This window comes from Chionomys nivalis, chromosome 3 (assembly GCF_950005125.1).
Source record: "Chionomys nivalis chromosome 3, mChiNiv1.1, whole genome shotgun sequence".
Classification (NCBI taxonomy): Eukaryota; Metazoa; Chordata; class Mammalia; order Rodentia; family Cricetidae; genus Chionomys; species Chionomys nivalis.
This window is the reverse complement of record NC_080088.1, coordinates 90,563,641-90,582,550: the sequence shown is the minus strand read 5'-3', so window position 1 is coordinate 90,582,550 and position 18,910 is coordinate 90,563,641. Positions and strand designations below refer to the sequence as shown.

The window sequence follows — 18,910 nt, the reverse complement described above, 5'->3', positions numbered from 1 at the left end:
AAACCTCTACTGGTTCCTCTGACCCCCACCTCAGATGTTCATTGGCTGATTCTAGGCGCGGGCTCTACCACTGAGTCACACCCCAGCCCCTCACTGGGGATCTAGGCAGGTGCTCTACCACTGAGCCACACCCCAGCCCCTCACTGGGGATCTAGGCAGGGGCTCTACCACTGAGCCACACCCCTAACCCTTCACTGGGGATCTAGGCAGGGGCTCTACCACTGAGCCACACCCCTAACCCTTCACTGGGGATCTAGGCAGGGGTTCTACCACTGAGCCACACCCCAGCCCCTCACTGGGGATCTAGGCAGGGGCTCCACCACGGCACTACACACCCCCCACCTATGTGGATATCAAGTTATCTAGTCTAATCTCTTTCTACCTGGTTGCCAGAGATGTTGAACCATTTAGAGCATCATCTGGAAAGTCATTGTCCTCGACAGATGTGTCCCCTGATGGAAGGGACTATCTCTCTCTCGTTTACCCTCCTACATCATAAATTTTTGGATTCGAAAACGATTCTCTATTTTCAGCCCGGGGACAAATGAGGGCACTAAGTCGTAAAAGCCTAAAAGCTGGTCCTAGATAGCCCAGTGCCCTGCCGCGGACGTCAGCCGCCTTCTCCACCCTGGGGCACTTGGTTTCATGGGGGTGGGTGTACAAAGAGGAAGTAAGAAGGGAGCGAGAGGGAAGCAGCAGGGCCGGTATCCTGGGGTCTCAGAGCTCATGAGTCCCCTGGTTTTTTTTTTTATAGACCCAGACACTGAGGCCCACAGAGGGGCAGAGCCCTGCCTTAGGATGTACCGCCCGTGGTTGCCAGGGCCCCGCTCAGCAAGGCTCTGCTGGGCACTGTGGCTGTAGTTACGGTGTTTTCTCAGCGCCTGGGAACAGATGGCCCCAGCTCCCACCCACGGAAGCCAAACATTTTCCCTGGCTCATTCGTTCAGAAGCTGCTCTTGTAAATAGAGAGTACAGGAGCTTTCCCAAGCAGTGTGTGCGGCTCACAGAGACCTGCCACCACGCGGAGAAGCCTCGGAGGGAGGGGGCACAGCGGGACTCAGGTAAGCAAGACGCCTCCCCAGGGGTCCCCAACAGGGCTAGGAGTCCCGGAACACCGAGGGGTGATGAATTAGGAGAGATCAGCGCAGGCTAGGCGGGCTTGGACTTAGTCTTGCCTCTGCCACTCCCGTGGTGTCTGGTTGGGGCTCTCTGGCATCAGTTTTCTTGCCTGTGAAATGGACACACTGTGAACCTTCTAGAAAGTGGCTTAGCCTGCAGCAGTCTGTGCACTTGCCTCCCTTCACATGGGGTGGGGTCATTTCAGGGTATCTCACTTCGCCCTCGTTCCTCAGGCCTTTTTTCTGCTCATTCTTATTTCCTCTGCTGTGTGACCTTGGGTAAATGTCTTCACCTCTCTGGGCCTCATCCCAGGGGCAAAGGGAAGACATAGGAGGCTTTCTGGAGGAGGAGCGCTGCTGGAACTTAGAGATGAAGGAGCACAAAGGAAGTGAAGATGAGAAGGCTCTATGGGGGGGGGACTTCTCTAGGAGGGGAAATCTGTGTGGATAACATAGGCATAAAAGACTACAAGGCTGGGCACAGTGGGGCATGCCTGGAATTCCAGTACTGAGGGGAAGGCAGGAGAATCAGAAATTCAAGAGCAGTCTGGGCTATGTACCAAGGAAGGAAGGAAAGAGGGAGGGAGGGAGGAGAAGAAAGAAAAAAAGGAACGATAAAGGAGAGGAAATCATAGGACCGGGAAGCTAGACTTTGAGGGATAGGCTGGGGGGAGGTGGAGCTGCCCACGGCAGGCGCCCGAGTTCACAGGAGTACAGGAAGACAGCCAGCGGGAAGGGGTGCAGTCGGCACCCCCGTGGCGGCAACAAGCCTAGGTGCCCCTGAGGTGTAGGGATGCAGTCGGCACCCCCGTGGCGGCAACAAGCCACTGAGGTGTTTCACCCCATCCCTTCCAAACCCTGACATCCGTACCCGCAGCAGCCAATAATGAAGAGTTATTTCCAGCTGGAAAGCCTTTGGAGCAGGGCCAGGCAGCTCCTGGATCCCAAGCCAGCCCCCAGCAGCACCCGCAGCCTTGATGCCCGCCCTGGGAGTCCCAGGAAGAGCCGGATGCAAGGGAACCACTATCTGATAGCCAGACCTAGCAGTCTCGGGAGTGGTGTTTGGGGAGCACTGGAAGGACAGGTTTGGGGGGCTGGGAAGGGATGGACATTTGCCCCGCTGCATTGTGTGACTTGAGTCCTCCAGAACCTGGACCGCCCTCTGTGCTAGCAATGACAAGATGCAGATCCCAGCAAAGTATGCATTGCCCGCCCCTCCCCGCCCCTGAGCCTGGCAACGTGTGGCAGGCAGCACATCCTTGCCCTCCTAGGACAGTCCCTGCCTCTGTTGCTTCCTTCCTTCCTTTCTTTTTAATTTTAAGTTCTTTTTCTTCCTGTTTCTTTGTTCTATTTTTTATTTCTTGTCATTTTCATTTGTTTGATCTTTTTGAAACAAGGCCAGCCCAGAACTCACCGTATGGCCCAAACTGTCCTCAAATTCCTGATTCTCCTGCCTCCACCTCCCCAGCTGCTGAAATTGCAAGAGTGTGCTAACACGCCCTGATGCATGCTTAGCCAGCACTGCGGGATTGCGGTGTCTTCATAGCCCACGACACAAGTGCTTCAAAAATCAAGACTGGGGGGATTTAATGGGAAAATGGATTTATTTATTTTTTATTTTATGTGTATGTGTATTCTGACTGCGTGTTTGTTTGTGCATCATGCATGTACCTGGTGCTCACAATGCCCTGGGATTTGAGTTACAGCTGGTTGAGCTACTTACCGTGTGGATGCTGGGAATTGAACCAAGGTCCTCTAGAAAGAGTAGCCGTGTTCTTCTCATCACTTTGCTGTCGATCCAGCCCCGGAAAAACTAATTTTTAATACCCCCACCCCCACCCCAGTGCTGGGCACTGAACCTGGAGTATTATGTAAACTAGGCAAGCATTACGTCTTTATTATCTTTTCCAGGGTTGGGGACTGAACCTCTTACACACTAAGCAAACACTCTAGGATTGAGCCCAGCCCCTCCCTTGGGGAGTCTAGGAGGGCATTTTACTGCTGAGCCACACTGAAGCTCTGGTTTCTGCCCAGGAGGCCTTGGGGATCTGTCCATGGTGCTGGAGTGTAGGACAAACCACGAGGGAGTTGATCCTCAGGTCCCAGCCAGTAGCTCATGCAGGTCCCTAGGCCAATCTGCTGGGGATGCTCTGCCCAAGCTCAGATTTTGATGCCTTGGACTTGGTTCCCCAAAAGGGAGCCAAGAAATTCCAAGTTCTTGGGTCTCTGAGGATAAGTGTGGTTAGTGTGTCACACGGATGTGTCACTGTGACTGATTATAACACTCACAATCTCCCCAGCTGTCCTCTTGTCATCTGCGAAAGGGCTCCCTGGGCACAATGTCCCCGAGAACAAGAGCAGGTGTCAATATGAAGGCCACACCCACACTGGCTCACTCTGACCAGAGCAATGGCCCTCCCCCTTTCTCCCCCTCTCCCTCCCCATGTCCTGAGCAGGCCTCCTCCACAGGCTTCTGCCTGCTTGTGGGTTGATGGGAAAGATCCTAATGGCTTTAAGCTAATAAGTTGAGAATAAATTAGGTTTATGTCCACAGAAATCATATGACAAAGGACAGACCCGAAAGAGCTTTGGGGGCGGTAGGGGATACCCTCGGACTCTTTCTCTCTTTAATTTTTAAAATTGCATTTTCTTGTTGTGGAGAGAACACACTTGCCAAAGTCAAAGACAGCTTGCAGGTAGAGCATCCTCACATCTGCGATTGCTCTCTCTCTCTCTCTCTCCTTTCTTCCTCTTTTTTTTTTTTTTTTTTCTGTGACAGTTTCAACATTTAGCCAAGGCTAACCTTGAACTTGCAATCCTCCTGTCTTGGCCCCTTAAGTGTAGGCATGACAGACAAAAGCCCTTGAAATTTATTAAACATAAGATGGGCCAGAGGCTGGCTGTGGAATGGGAGGGCGGCTGATATCTGAGAAAAGAAAGGGAACAGGCTGCAAACACCCATTGCGACTCCCTTCGCTTTCATTTCTGTTTAGAATTGTCATAATAAATGATTAGCTGAGAAAGTGGTGAGATGGCTCAGTGGTTAAAGGCACTTGCCGGTAAGCCTGGTGCCCTGAACTCAATCCTAGAACCCACACGGTGGAAGGGGAAATTAAGAAAGAAGGGAAAGAAGAAAGGAGAGAGGGATGGAGAACCCTGATGCTGTGTGTGGAACCCAGGCTGAGTCTAAGGTCTGGCCATGGGACACGGCCTTTAACATCTGAATAACCTGCTTACATCTCCTAAGTGCTGGGGTTATAGATGTGCACCATCACACTTGTGTGTGAGTCGTATGGATGCGTGTTGTATGTACAAGTGAGTGCAGGTGTGTGCACCTGTGTGCCATAGGAGGGCGTCAGGTGTTCTGCTCTATCTCTGTCTTACTCCCTTGAGACAGTCTCAAAAGCTATGCGAGCAGCCAGCAAGTCCCAGTCATCCTCCTGTCTCTGTCACCACCTCCACAGGGCTGGGTTACAGGAGTGCCTGGCTGTTTATATGGGGGCTTGGGGATCCAAATTCAGATCTTCATGCTCAGGCAGCAAGCGCTCCTATCTACTGAGTCATCTCTCCAAGCCCTGTTTGTTTTTTTTCGTTTAGACAAATTTCAGGTAGCCCAGACTGGTCTCAAATGTCCTATGCAACCAAGGGTGATCTTGAACTTTTCATCCTCCTGCCTCCACCTCTGGAGTGCCAGAATGACAGGTGCAGCCACCAGGCAGGACCAACACTTCTGCTGCACAAATGCTCACAATGTGCAGGACACATTGTGTCCCCAGGACACAGAGTACCGCCTCCTCCTCCCCGCACCGCGCCCTCCAGCCCCACCTCCCCCTCAGAGGGTAGCTGGTACCTGATTTCCTTAGAGTCCTCTCATCTGTTCTAGGAATTCACAGAAATGGGGCCACGTGATGTGTTCCCTTGTGTCTGTCTGTTCGCTCCAGAAACGCATCCGAGGCGCACACAGGTGCAGGGCACGAGGAATTCTTAACATTCCATTGTGAGTGGGCGCCGCGTGGGGGAGGGCTGCAGGCTTTTATCCATCTCCCGTTTGTAACACATGGCCTGTCTCCAGCTTACTACTATGAATAAAATGTACAGTTGTCCCTTGGTATCTGCAAGAGAGTCTATATAAAACCCTGCTGGTGGGGCTGGAGAGATGGCTCAGTGGTTAAGAGCATTGCCTGCTCTTCCAAAGGTCCTGAGTTCAATTCCTGGCAACTACATGGTGGCTCACAACCATCTGTAATGGGGTCTGGTGCCCTCTTCTGGCCTGCAGATATACACACATACAGAATATTGTATACATAATAAATAAATATTTAAAAAAATAAAATAAAAAAATAAAACCCTGCTGGTACCAGAACCCAAGGTGGCTTGTTAAATCATGCTGTGTTTTGCACAGAACCTGTGCGTTTACTTTTTTTTCCTTTTTGTATTGAAGAAGAAGGTCTCATGTAGCTCAGGCTGGCCTCAGTTACTAAATAGCCAAGGGTGACTTTAAGAGTCTGTTCCTCCTGCTCCTACCCCCCCAAGTGTTAGAACTGCAGGTGCACTCCAGCATGCCCCTTTTTATGAAGTGCTGGGGATCGAACCCATGGCTTCACATATGCTAAGCAAGTATCCAGCCAATTTAATAACATCACCAGCCGTATAAGATTTCATCGAAGTTTTTTTTTCTTTTCTTTTTAATAACTATGCAAATAATCACATGACTTCCCGGTTCCCATAGGTTAATGATGAATTACTGGGAGTGTGGCTCAGTGGGAGAGCACTTGCCTAGCATTTGTGAGGCCACGAGTTCTACTCTCAGTGCCTGTGTGTGTGCACGCACGCGCGCGCGCACACACACACACACACACGCACACACACACGCAGCTAAAGAACATTCTTGTGGCCGGGCGGTGGTGGCGCACGCCTTTAATCCCAGCACTCGGGAGGCAGAGGCAGGTGGATCTCCGTGAGTTCGAGGCCAGCCTGGTCTACAAAGGGAGTTCCAGGACAGGCTCCAAAGGTACAGAGAAACCCTGTCTCGAAAAACCAAAATTAAAAAAAAACATCCTTTAGAGAGACCACCCTGTCGCTTTCAATGTAGCTTGTTCCTGTTTTCCACAATTTCCTCAATTCTTGTTGCTATGTTTAGATTTTTTTGCTACTATTTAAAGATGAAATGGCTATTGTTTTCTTGGAGTAATCTTCATCAGGTTGAAGGGTCTCTCTCTCCTTGTGCTTTTACATAACACTGGGGTTCCATCACCTTTAAAACTTTCATGGGGGAGCTGGAGAGATGGCTCAGCGGTTAAGAGCACGGATGTTTGATTCCCAGCACCCATGTGGCAGCTCACAACAGTCCATAACTCGTGTTCCAGGGGATCTGATATTCTCACACAGACATACATGCAGGAAATACTAGTGTAAATAAAATACAAATAAATTATTTTTAGATTTATTTAAATTATTATTATTATTTTATGTTCATTGGTGTGAGAGTCAAATGCCCTGGAACTGGAGTCACTCAGGACCTCTGGAAGAGCAGCCGGTGCTCTTAACTGCTGAGTCATCTCTCCAGCCCCCAAACTATTTTAAAAAGCTCTCATAGGATTTTTATATGAATCCATTGATGCCCACTGTGTAACTCCAGACCGTGTTCTATGTAAGTTGCTTGTTGTGGTGTGTATGTGTGTGTGTATGTGTGTGTGTGTATGTGTGTGTGTTGCTGAGCCTGTTTGTCGACCCCAGCATATTTGTGGAGACATAGTCTCCCACTGACCCTGGAGCAAGCCGGTTTGGCTAGAGTGGCTGGAGGATGAGCCCCAGGTCTCTCTTGTCTTTGCCTCCCCGGCACTGGGATTTCAGGCACGTCATCACTTTTTATGTGAGCTCTGGGGACTTGAACTCAGGTCCTCACCCTTGCACCGCATGTCCTCTGCTGACTGAATCTTCTCTCCAGGCCCCAGGTTCCTCTTTTCTGATGGTAGGTTTCTGCTCATTTACCGTTTCCCAGAAAGCCATCTTATCCGACTTCTCTGATTTTTTATACATAGAGTGGAAGCTATCTTTTGGATCCTGCCCCACTTCCTCTTTCTGTGTCACTTAACACTCTCACGCTTCTGGCTTCCCATATTAGTCTAAATCCTTTCAAACCATGTGCATAGCTTGGGGACTTAAGAGTTTTCTGTGGGCTTACATGAGTCTACTGATTTCCTTGGGTTTTTCAATTTCGCACTCACATTGTTTCCTGCTGGGAGGCGTAGGACGCCTGCACCTCCTTCAACTACGTGGCCACCTGCAGTGCTTGCTACTGCCGCCAGCATCTTAGAATGTAAAGCCTTTCTATATTTAGAGCTAATTCCTTGGGTTAGCTTTTCTGAACCAAAGGTTACGCATGCTTTTTAGGCCAAAGTACTTTCCAGAAGAATTATTTCAATTGATGTTTGAAACAGCAAGAGAACTATTTATTTACTTATTTAATTTGCACTTCTGGGGATGGTACCCAGCCCCATTATGCTAGGCAGGTGCTCTACCACTGAGCCGCACCCCAGCCCCTCACTGGGGGATTCTAGGCAGGTGCTCTACCACTGAGCCACACCCCAGCCCCTCACTGGGAGATTCTAGGCAGGGGCTCTACCACTGAGCCACACCCTCAGCTCTCTTCTTACCTTTCATTTTAAGACAGATTCTCTCTAAATTGCTCGGGCTGACTGGCTTCCAGGTCACTCTACAACAAGGCTAACCTTAACTTTTGTTCTTCCTGCTTCATCTTCTCAGGAAGATAAGGATGTCAAAGTCTGAATCTGTTCTCATCTCCTCCATTGATAAAATATCTCCGCAAGCTCCAATGGCCTCCTGGCCTTGTCTGATTTCAGTTCCTGACCCCACCTCCCCCTCCTTCTTCCTCCCTCACTCTCTCTCACTCTCCCTTCTTCATTTCCCCTCCTTCTCTCTGTTCTTCAGGGGTCAGGGCAAGATCTCTGTAGCTCAGGCTGGCCTGGGATCGTGGTGCTCTTGGCTCAGCTTCAGCCTTTTACGTGCTGGGACTGCACCACACCAGGCTTCACTGCTCTCTTAACTTTCCCAGCCTCTGCAACCGTGTTCTTGCTACTCTTGCCTAAAGCACCTTGGCTACAGACCTCGCTGACACAGTCCCCTAGGGTCCTTTCCATCACTCAAGTATCTCAACTCAGATTCCGTTTTCCCTGAGTGGCATTTGCTAGCCACTGGACAGCGGCTTGTCTCCTTCCCCAGTCACGTGCTGCAGCCCACTCCACCACTCCGTCTTGCCACATCTCGGGAATTTGATGGAACATGATACCTGTCTATCTCTAGCATTTCTTTTCGTGGAGGGAACACTGCTTGGAAGTCTCCCATACTCAGGACAACAGGAGTGGCTTCCTGGACTCCGGGAGGCCCTTGCAAGGCTTTATTTTAACTGGGGGTAGAGTAGGGTTTCGTGTAGCCCAGGCTGACCCTTGGATTTCTAATGCTCCTGTCACCACCTCCCAAGTGCTGGGATAAAAGACATGTGCCATAGTTGAGCTATGTCCATACCACCAGAGCTTTAGACCGTGGGAAGCTGGGGGTCGTTCACAGCGAGATTATTGTGATTCACTAGAACCTCCAATAGGCCATCTTCATCCGGGGCTTGCAGAGCTGCAGAGGAAGGCCAGCGGACACACACTGTTCCTGAATGTACACCTGACCCTCGGTTGAGCTGGGCGTGGGGATGCACTATCATCATCCCAGCACTCAAGAAGCCGAGGCTCAGGGATCCTGAGTTCCAGGTCAACCTGCGCTCCAAAAGGAAAGGCTACCAAAAAAAAAAAAAAAAAAAAAAAAAAAAAAAAAGACACTCCTCAGAACTCTTTGAGGGAGGATGGCAAGATGATAAGAAAGAACCCAGGCACTAGCAGAACCAAACAGGTTTCCAAATTTAAGTGAGGATGCAGGTAAGAGGAGGGGCACCCCGCATCCAGAAACTGCATCTCTCTGGGCTTTGGTCCTGAAGGCCCCTTATCTCCACAGACAGGTTCCACTAATTTCCTGGCCTCATTTTTATCGGCCCCCATGGGACACATGGCTGGGACCGGGGTCACAATAGATTCCTCTGCAGCAATCAGCACAGGCCCCAGGTCAGCGTCACAAATAGTAGTAACCTTAAGCTCCAGAAGACAGCCTGACAGGAAGGTTGAAAGGGCTGAAAAGGCCAGCAAGGACACCAAGTTCACCCTGTGTGCTAGGCTGTCAGATATGGGACGTAGAGGAGCCAAGTGGGGGGGTGAGTGGGTAGAGGGCAGCACTTCCGCTGAGAGCCATGGTGCAGGATAGGGATGGGTATATGCTGTGTGTGGGGTCTTGCAAGGCGAAGGGAGGCAGGGCAGAGAGTCATGGCACGTGTGAAGGCTGTGGGAGGGTCATGAGGGGCGGGGCTATGGGAAGTGATGGGGCGGGGCTAGCAGGTGGTCGGGAGGGACACAGGTCATATACAAAACCTGGACGCAGGATCAGGTAGGTATGACAAAGTGGGCCCAGAGGAGGGAGTGGAGCCTGTGGGAATAATAAGGGGTGGGACTAGGCAAATGAAGTTGAATAGTGGACTCAGGCAGAGAGGGGGGGAGGAGAAAGGGTGTGGAAAGAATAGAGGTGGGGCTCAGTAGTCCGGCAGAGGGGGAAGGCAGAAGAAGGAGGCGGGATCTGTGGTCTGGGTTGGGACTGGCCAAGGGCACCGCAGGAACCAGGGTGAAGACAGCACAGAGAAGTGGGAGCAGAAGTGGAGGCAGTTAAGAGGCGGGGCTATGGGCGGAGCCATGTATAGTGGGTGGAGCATGGTTTAAGAAAATGGGGCGGGGAATATAGGAAGAAAGGGTAGGGCTAGGGGCGGAGTGATAGGAGCGAAAATGGGAGTTAGGACCAGATTCAGTGGGTGAAGCGCAGGCGTGGAGACAGAGAGGGGCGTCTGGGTGGTGGTAGGCCCCTCTGGAGGCGGGACTTGGGTGGAGCCATGTGGAGTAGGAGTAGTGTGATGGGGCGGGGTCAGAGATATGGGGCGGAGCGTCTGGGTGGGAGAAAGCTTTGCTGGAGGCGGGACTTGGGCGGAGCCATATGGTGGGCGGAGCTGTGTGGGCGGGGCCATGCGGACGGGCGGGGCACGGGCCGGGCTTGTTCGCTGCAGCTGCTGCGCCGCCCCCCCCAGCACGCGCTCGGGGACCCAGGCCCACGGACCGGGACAGCCAGGAGGACGCCCGCCGCGCCCGGCCCAAGCCTCGAGGAGCGGGGCGCAGCGTGCAGGGTCCGGGCGCGGGCGGCGGTCAGCCACCAAGGATCCCAGCCTGGGGCCGGCCGAGGTGAGTGTCGCCACGGAGGTGGCGGAGAGACGCTGGCGGGGACCTGTCGGAGCCTTTGTCTGCGGCGCGCGGCCCCAGTCGCGCCACCTCCCCTCCCGCCCTCCCAGGCGCGGGATCCCTGCCGCACTCCTTGTTCTGGGAAGAGGGGTCTTTCGCCCAGTGCCAGACCCCCTGCATCCCAGCTGGGAGCGAGCGCGAGACGCAGGCTCTAGAAGGGGACAAACGCGGGTGGCCTTGGCCGAGCCGGGTCGTGGCACTGCAGCCTCCCTTGGTCACACCCCAGGGGTCCTTGCACCTGAAGTTGCTTCTGGACCCACTTCCTTCCATTTATCCTTTCCGTACAGCCAGTCCACTTCTAGTTCATGGGAAAGGTTATGGCAGAGGCGGGGCCTGGGCACTGGGTCACGACCTCTGAGTTGCCGTAGAGGTCTCCCCTTTGCTGGGGGCCGTTTGAATCCCAAGTCCAACTTTGGTTCTGCTGGGGTGCCTGCTGAAGAAACATCAGGGTCTGCTAGTATCGGGACTGTGCAGAAACCTAAAGCATGGAGGGAGGTGGGTCCAAGCTGCCCCTCAGCCCTGCGGGCATCCCAGGCCTTGATCCGTCTGTGGCACTGAGGTTACATTCATCTGTCCCCTGGTTCTCAAAGAGGAGCTGCCTCAAGGGACTCAAAACCCACAATCCTACAGCCGGGAGTGGAGCCTTAGGTTGCGCAGGGAGTCTCGCTAAACAACGAGTGGGCACGGGACAGGGGCATCCAAGGGCATTTAGTAAGCAGGACTTGTGGTTAGATCCAGAAGTTCAAGGCCCGATGAGGCTGAGCAGGTTGGCTTTCCAAGTGAAATTTAGTTCCCTGCCCCTTCTGCTGGCTTCAGGTGTGGGGCAAGCAGCTTTCTATTCAATCGCTACAGTTACTGGGAGGGGCTGGTTGGTGGTCAGCCAGGTCAGGGACCAGTTAGAGCTGTTTGGCTGTGGGTTTGGCTTTTCTCCTTTTTGGTCATCCCTTCTGCAGACTGGCGCTGTGTGCCTAGTTTTACAGGACTGCTGAGAGCTAGGAGCCCTCTTTGGCCCACTCGGTGCTCAGGGGTAGCTTGTATCAGTATTAAAACGCCAAGTGTGAGCAGCTAAGCTTTTCCCACAACCCACCCACTCACTCTCTGTGAAGTACTCTGTCACTCTCCAGGTGGGTGAACTGGTGCCAAGGATGGTCTGAGGGCTAGAGAAATGACCTGTGTCATCTCTGATGCTTTTGTGACAAGCACAGAGGAGATCCCAAGTCAGGAGTGTAGACAAGAGCTTCCTTTCCCGTGTCTATCTGCATGCCCTTAAATTTTAATTAAAGCGAATATAGATGGAGGGAAGATCCAAGCCCCTGGATGCTAAATGTGAGGGGCTGGGAGAGGAGAGAGATGAAAGCCATGGGGACAGTGTGGGTGGCAGCTGCCCGCCACGCTGACTGAGCCAGAGCAAGCAGCCTGGCAGGATGCCGAACACATCCGCCTTCTCGGATGGTGTGGCCTCAGTCAGGCAGAATCCTCTCATGCTGGTCCGACTTGACTGGGAGACTGTATCATGGGAGCCCCTACCGAGCAGGAGCCAGGCGTTTTGAATCTCAGGTGTCCTCCAGGACTGAGGTTCCAGCCTGGGTGGATCCATGGACACTGAATGGTATTCCAACAGTGGCCCCTTGCCCAATACCTCCTGTCTAGGGGGGTTGGTGTGTTGGAGTCTGATCCAGTAATTCTAAGCCTTCCATAACCCACCCCTTTGGAGATCAGGCAGATGTATGCCGAGTGACAGACAAGACCAGGATTGTACCCAATACCACTGTCGTTCAAGCCCAGGTCAGCTATGTTCTAAGCTCTTCTAAGCCTCTTCCAAGTCCAGATGTTGCTACTTGGACCAAGTAGCAGGAGAGATGCCCTTTAGGAGAGCCTCGAGCCTGGAGGGGAGGGTCACCTGGCATCCCAGCTCCCAGAAGAAGTTCCCAGCCTCTAGTCTATATCACTCCGGGGTCAGCCACCAATATGGGCAGAGCTCCTTGGGCCTCAGAGTTTAAGTATGCGACAGGCTGAGGTCCTAAGGAGATGAGAGTCTCGGTCCCTGACGCTAACACAACTTTGTTGAGAGTTAGAGTGGAGAGAAGACTCATCCAGGAGGAAGACTTGGTAACTGGCAGGGAAAACTCACCTTGGGCTCTGGGAAATGGGTAAACCGAGGCAGAAAAGCTGCAGAAATGACCTGTCAAAGAAATGAAAACAGGTGGATATGGCACAGGGCATGCTGGTGGCACAGGTCCAGAAATAATTGATGTAGTTCTGAAAGGTGGAGTCTCTTAGGGGTGGGGGCCTCGGCTTCTTCCACGGCTTCTCTCACTTGTGCTTGCTGACAGTGAAGCGCTGTCTCTGACCATGGTCTGGGTCCAGTGAAGCAGTGTGCCCCTCGCTACGTGCGTCTTATGCTCTAGGAAGAGCGGGTGTGTTTTCTCTTAAGACCACACTTCAGCAGTGTTTTAAAACTCACCTGATAAAGGTTAGAGGGAGAAAAGATAGACACCCATGCACACATGGGGTACCTGGGCATTGGGGCTCTTCTCAGCCATGGGTTCCCTTTCCTCCAAAGATAAGGCAGATCTGAACTAAAGCAAGAAACACTGACGCAAAACTACAATGGGTGTGACTTACTGGTAGAACATCTGCTAAACCCTCTCAGTGAGGGGCTGGAGTTCTGGCTCAGTGGGAGAGCACCTTCCCAGAATCACCCAGTGAGGGGCTGGAGTGTGACTCAGTGGTAGAGCACCTGCCTAGAATCCCCCAGTGAGGGGCTGGGGTGTGGCTCAGTGGTAGAGCATCTGCCTAGAATCCCCCAGTGAGGGGCTGGGGTGTGGCTCAGTGGTAGAGCCCCTGCCTAGAATCCCCCAGTGAGGGGCTGGAGTGTGACTCAGTGGTAGAGCCCCTGCCTAGAATCCCCCAGTGAGGGGCTGGGGTGTGACTCAGTGGTAGAGCACCTGCCTAGAATCCCCCAGTGAGGGGCTGGAGTGTGACTCAGTGGTAGAGCACCTGCCTAGAATCCTCCAGTGAGGGGCTGGGGGTGTGGTTCAGTGGTAGAGCCCCTGCCTAGAATCCCCAGTGAGGGGCTGGGATGTGGCTCAGTGATAGAGCCCCTGCCTAGAATCTTCTTGAGGAACTGGAGCCATGGTTCAGTACCCCAGAAAGACATTATCACACAAACCTGGGTTGGATTCTGGACTCTACTACTTTCTGCCCATGAGAGTAGAGTGGGCATTATTCACCTTGCGTCGCTCGCTCCCGTTGACTGGCTAAGAAATGCATAGCAGCACCTTCCTCTCAGAGGGAAAGGATGAGTGAGAGTCTCAGCTCTCGGCTGGTGAACAGTCTCCGTAATGACACCCATTGTTTCTGATTGCTCACTGTGTCCTGGCATTCCAACGCCAATATATTTTTCCACTCCTTATATGTATGTCTCCTTTGCCCAGTGTTTTCTCCTGTGTGAAGGCCACCTAACTGCCCTTGGGACAAAGACCTCCAAACTGGGCTCCTGGGCTGTAGCCTTTGCTCTTCCCACCCGGTTTCCATAGCAACAGGCAAGGTCACATCACCTCGTTGCTGAGCTTGTATCCTTCATGATGAAACATCAAAGGAGAAACTGGGCTGGAGAGATATCTCAGCAGTCAGGAGCACAGACTGTTCTGGCAGAGGAACCAGGCTTGGTTCCCAGCACCCAAGTCATGTGGCTTGCTGTTGCTCATAACTCCAGGTCTAAGGGGATCTGAACCCTTTGAGTTCCTCAGGAGCCAGCCTTCATGTACACAGATACACATAAGATTAAAAATAATAAGACAGTTTTTAAAATATATTTTTATAAGGATGGGAGAAATAAAGACAGATGTAGTGGGGCATTCCTGTAGTCCCAGGTCTGGGAGGCTGAAACATGAGGATCACAAGTTGTAGGCCAGCCTGGGCTGCAGAGCAAAACCCTGTCTCAGAACAAAGCAGATATAACTCAGTGACAGAGAATCTGCCTAGAATCCCCCAGTGAGGGACTGGAATGTGGCTCAGTGGTAGAGCACCTGCCTAGAATCCCCCAGTGAGGGACTGGGGTGTGGCTCAGTGGTAGAGCCCCTGCCTAGAATCCCCCAGTGAGGGGCTGGGGTGTGGCTCAGTGGTAGAACCCCTGCCTAGAATCCCCCAGTGAGGAACTGGAGTGTGGCTCAGTGGTAGAGCACCTGCCTAGAATCCCCCAGTGAGGGACTGGGGTGTGGCTCAGTGGTAGAGCCCCTGCCTAGAATCCCCCAGTGAGGGGCTGGGGTGTGGCTCAGTGGTAGAACCCCTGCCTAGAATCCCCCAGTGAGGAACTGGAGTGTGGCTCAGTGGTAGAGCACCTGCCTAGAATCCCCCAGTGAGGGACTGGGGTGTGGCTCAGTGGTAGAGCTCTTGTATAGCATGTGTGCGTACCTCAACTTCATCCCTAGCTGACAGAATGTATTCAAACAAGTAAACAGGCGGGTGTGGGGTGAATGGACGGACAGCCCCCAGGTATGAGGCCTAATGATGAGATGTGGGAACATAGTGTCCCCTCCCTTACCACTTTTCCTGCCTCGCCTCCTTTCCTCACAGCCTGAACTGCCATGGGCTCCATTGGAAGCCAGCGCCTCAAGGAGTCCTGTGTGGCAGCCACATCTGGCCAGAGTGTGGTGACAAGCTTCAGCTTTGACAACTTCCAGCTAGAGACAACAGCAGAGGGGGCTCAGGATCCAAGCGTCAGAGTCAGGGGTGTCCCCACTTTCACAGACCCCGGTAAGTAAGTGGTACTGTCTGCCTCAGGGCCATGACTGGCCAGCCACATGGCCTCCAGTCAGCCTTTGGGACAGCAGGAGCCTCAGGTTGTCATGGAGACTAAGAGACTCAGTCAGGATGAGTTAAGGTGGCTAGGGTGACAATTACCACCCATGCCCCCCCGGCTCTGCACTGTGTCATGTGACCTCTGCTGGTCACCATCCACAGTGACTGACCATGGCTGAAGAAGTCCCTTTTCATTTGTTAACTGTTCCTGGCCGCTGGGAACGAGGCTTGGATGTGAAGTTCAGACAGCTGCTTCTCAGTCCCACCGTGTGATCTGGGCAAAGCCCTAAACGTTCCTGAGCCTGTCTCCCCAAACTGAAGACCTGTCCCAATCTACTGTGCAGCTGGACTGGCAGAGCAGGTCTGCTGTGGGACAGGCTCAGGCTCAGCCCTGCTACCGTCCGTCCCTCACCTGCTTGGGGACTTTGTGCATGCTTGAGGGACGGTGCCCGGTGCAGGCCTCAGTGCTACTGCAGCGAAAGTCAGTGCTCCTTAGCGCCATTCTGGGAACTCGGGGGCCTCCTGGGTGGTGGAATTTTGAGCAGGTGGTTGTTTGCAGTCGTGTTGCTCCTGGCTTGGAAGCAATCCTGGACCCTTTGCCCCTGTGTGGTGGAGTTCTGCTGGCTGAGCCCGATGTTGGGTTACGAAGTACACCCGCTCCTGTGCAGAGAGGAATGAAGTCAGTTCAGTGCCAGCCCCCAGGGTGACAATAGACACGGTGGGGGAAGGGCCCTGGCAGACTGGGCATAGGCGCTCTGGGCAGTGCTCAGGCATCGGTGCTGATTTGAGCTGTAAAGGCTGCAGTCACGGGGCCCTTGGTGTTGGAGGCTGTCACCCACCAGGGTTCAGTTATAGAAAGAGAATCAGGAAATGCTCGATAGGAGGGAGGGAGGAAGGGAGGGAGGGAGGGAGAGAGGGAGGGAGGGAGGGAGGGAGGGAGAGAAGGAGAGGGGGAGTTAGGTAGATGATTGAGAGATAGAAGGATGATAGAAGATAGATAGATAGATAGATAGATAGATAGATAGATAGATAGATAGATAGATAGACAGACAGACAGACAGACAGACAGACAGACAGAAGGCCAGGTATGGTGGCTTACACCTATAATCTTAGCATTTGGGAAGCTGAGATAGGATTGCTACAATCCTGGACCAGCCTGGCTATATAACTAGACTTCATCTTAATAAAACCAAATAAACAATAGACATCTGGGTGGTGGTTGCGCACACCTTTAATCTCAGCCCTTGGGAGGCAGAGGCAGGCAGATCTCTGTTAGTTTGAGGCCAGCCTGGCCTACAGAGCTAGTTCCAGGACAGTTAGGGCTGGTACACAGAGAAACCCTGTCTCGAAACCAAAAATAAGTAAATGATAGACATCGGAAAAGACAGGTGAATAGGTAAATGATAGATAGATGAATGGATAAATGGAGGAGTGGATAGATAATGACTAGATGGATGAATAAAAGGATGACTGAGGAAAGGGTGTGTGAATGAGTGAGTGGTTTGGATGAATAGTGGATCGGATGGATGGATGGATGGATGGATGGATGGATGGATGGATGGAGGATGTAAGGACGGATGGATGGATGGATGGATGGAGGGTGTAAGGACGGATGGATGAAGGGAGGATGTAAGGACGGATGGATGGATGGATGGATGGATGATGTAAGAACAGATGGATGGATGGATGGATGATGTAAGAACAGATGGATGGATGGATGGAGGGTGTAAGGACGGATGGATGAAGGGAGGATGTAAGGACGGATGGATGGATGGATGGATGGATGGATGGATGGATGGATGGATGATGTAAGGATGGATGGATGGATGGATGGATGGATGGATGGATGGATGGATGAATATATGCATTGCTGCTGGATGTGGGGATGCATGGCTGATTAGATGGTGGATCGATGGATGAAGGATGGATGGATGAATAGCAGGATGAATGTGGATAGATGGATGATGGATAGGAGGAAGCATATTTATAGATACGATATGGATCTGTGCACATGTATAGATTATAGATATTTATTATAAGAAACCAGGCCTGGCAGTGGTGGCACACAGCTTTAATCCCAGCACCCTGGAGGCAGAGGCAGGTGGGTCTCTGTGAGTTCGAGACCAACCTGGTCTACAAGAGCGAGTTCCAGGACAGGCTCCAAAGCTACATAGAGAAATCTTGTCTTGAAAACCAAAGGTAAAAAAAAGGAAAGAAAGAAAGAAAGAAAGAAAGGAAGGAAGGAAGGAAGGAAGGAAGGAAGGAAGGAAGAAAGAAGAAAACCACCTTACTAAAGTGTGGCTGGCAAAGACAGTATCTAAGTGCACATTCTGTTGATATAACAAAATACCTTAGTCCAGGTACTTTATAATGAATAGAGGCTTTTTAAGCCTTCAGTGGCTGGAGAGTCAGGAACCTGTCACCAGTTTCTATTTGGTTCTTGTGAGGGCCTCGTGGAGAGGCACCACAGTAGTGGGAACCTGAGGGGGTGTCACATGAAGAGACAGGAAATGGGAACAAGTCACAGGAAACCCAGATTTATTGATGGCTCACTCGCTCAGACTCCCAGGAGTGAGAGCACACTCCCTCAGAGAAGCATCAACTCATCTTAAAGGAAGAACCACCTGGCTGGAGAGGTGGCTCAGAGGTTAAGAGCCCTGGCTGCTCTTCCAGAGGTCACGTGACCACGGCATATTTTCAGGATCTGCTCTTTCACTGGTCCGTTTAGGTTCCCTTTGCTGTAGCAGAGACAGACACCTGCCTGCTGCTCTGGCCCTGGCAGGTAGCTGAGCCTTTATTTCTGAAGGCTTGGGACATTAGGGACCTTGCTTGCACTGGGTTCTGGGGGTCTCCCATTAGCTGTAACACATTAGCTGTAATCAGAAGTGCCACAAGAGGCCAAGAGGTCCTCTCATATGCCAGGCATACATATTCTTTTATTTGTTTGTTTGAGATAGAGTTTCTCTGTGCAACAACTCTAGATGTCCTGGAACTCACTTTGTAGCCCAGGTTAGCCTCAGACTCACAGAAATCTGCCTGCTTCTTCCTCCCAAGTGCTGGGATTAAAGGCGTGCCACCACACCTGGTGCCAGGCATATTCTTTCTTGTTCCTATAGACAGCATTGACTTGCCATCCCTTAATGGTGAGGATCAATCAATCCCCCATCCTTGACTGTTGAGTCATGGTAAGAGTGACAAGCCTTTGTGTCTCAAATGACAGAATCGTGGTGTCTTGGTGTCAAAACTGGAACACTCTAGGTCATGATTCCATGTATGTAGTATGCATCCCAGTTGGCAGAGTGCTTGCTTAGCATGTGTGAGGCCCTGGGTTCCATCCCTAGTATCAGATAAATCAAGTGTGGTGGTGTATGCCTGTAATCCCAGCACTCAGGAGGTAGAGATAGGAAAATCAGAAGTCCAAGGTCATCCTTGGCTACGTGGTGAGTTGGACGCCAGTCTGAGGTCTTATTAAGGGTTGGGGAAAGAAGAAAGGAAAAGGAAAGAAAGAAAGAAAGAAAGAAAGAAAGAAAGAAAGAAAGAAAGAAAGAAAGAAAGAAAGAAAGAAAGAAAGAGAAAGAAAAAGAAAAAGGAAGA

General features: G+C 51.9%; 1 protein-coding gene across 2 annotated transcripts in view; it reads left to right on the top strand.

Annotated features, from left to right (window-relative positions):
* Positions 1-957: 957 nt before the first annotated feature.
* The window catches only part of Slc29a4 (solute carrier family 29 member 4), a 29,008-nt gene continuing 11,055 nt past the window's right edge, over positions 958-18,910 (top strand). The window contains exons 1-2 of one of the 2 annotated variants that reach the window (XM_057763403.1): positions 958-1,061; positions 15,092-15,271. In XM_057763403.1, coding sequence (XP_057619386.1) covers positions 15,103-15,271 — 169 coding nt within the window. In that variant the 5' untranslated portion in view covers positions 958-1,061; positions 15,092-15,102. Of the gene's footprint in view, positions 1,062-10,320; positions 10,457-15,091; positions 15,272-18,910 lie in introns of those variants that run through there. The other variant, XM_057763402.1, reaches the window with a different exon arrangement.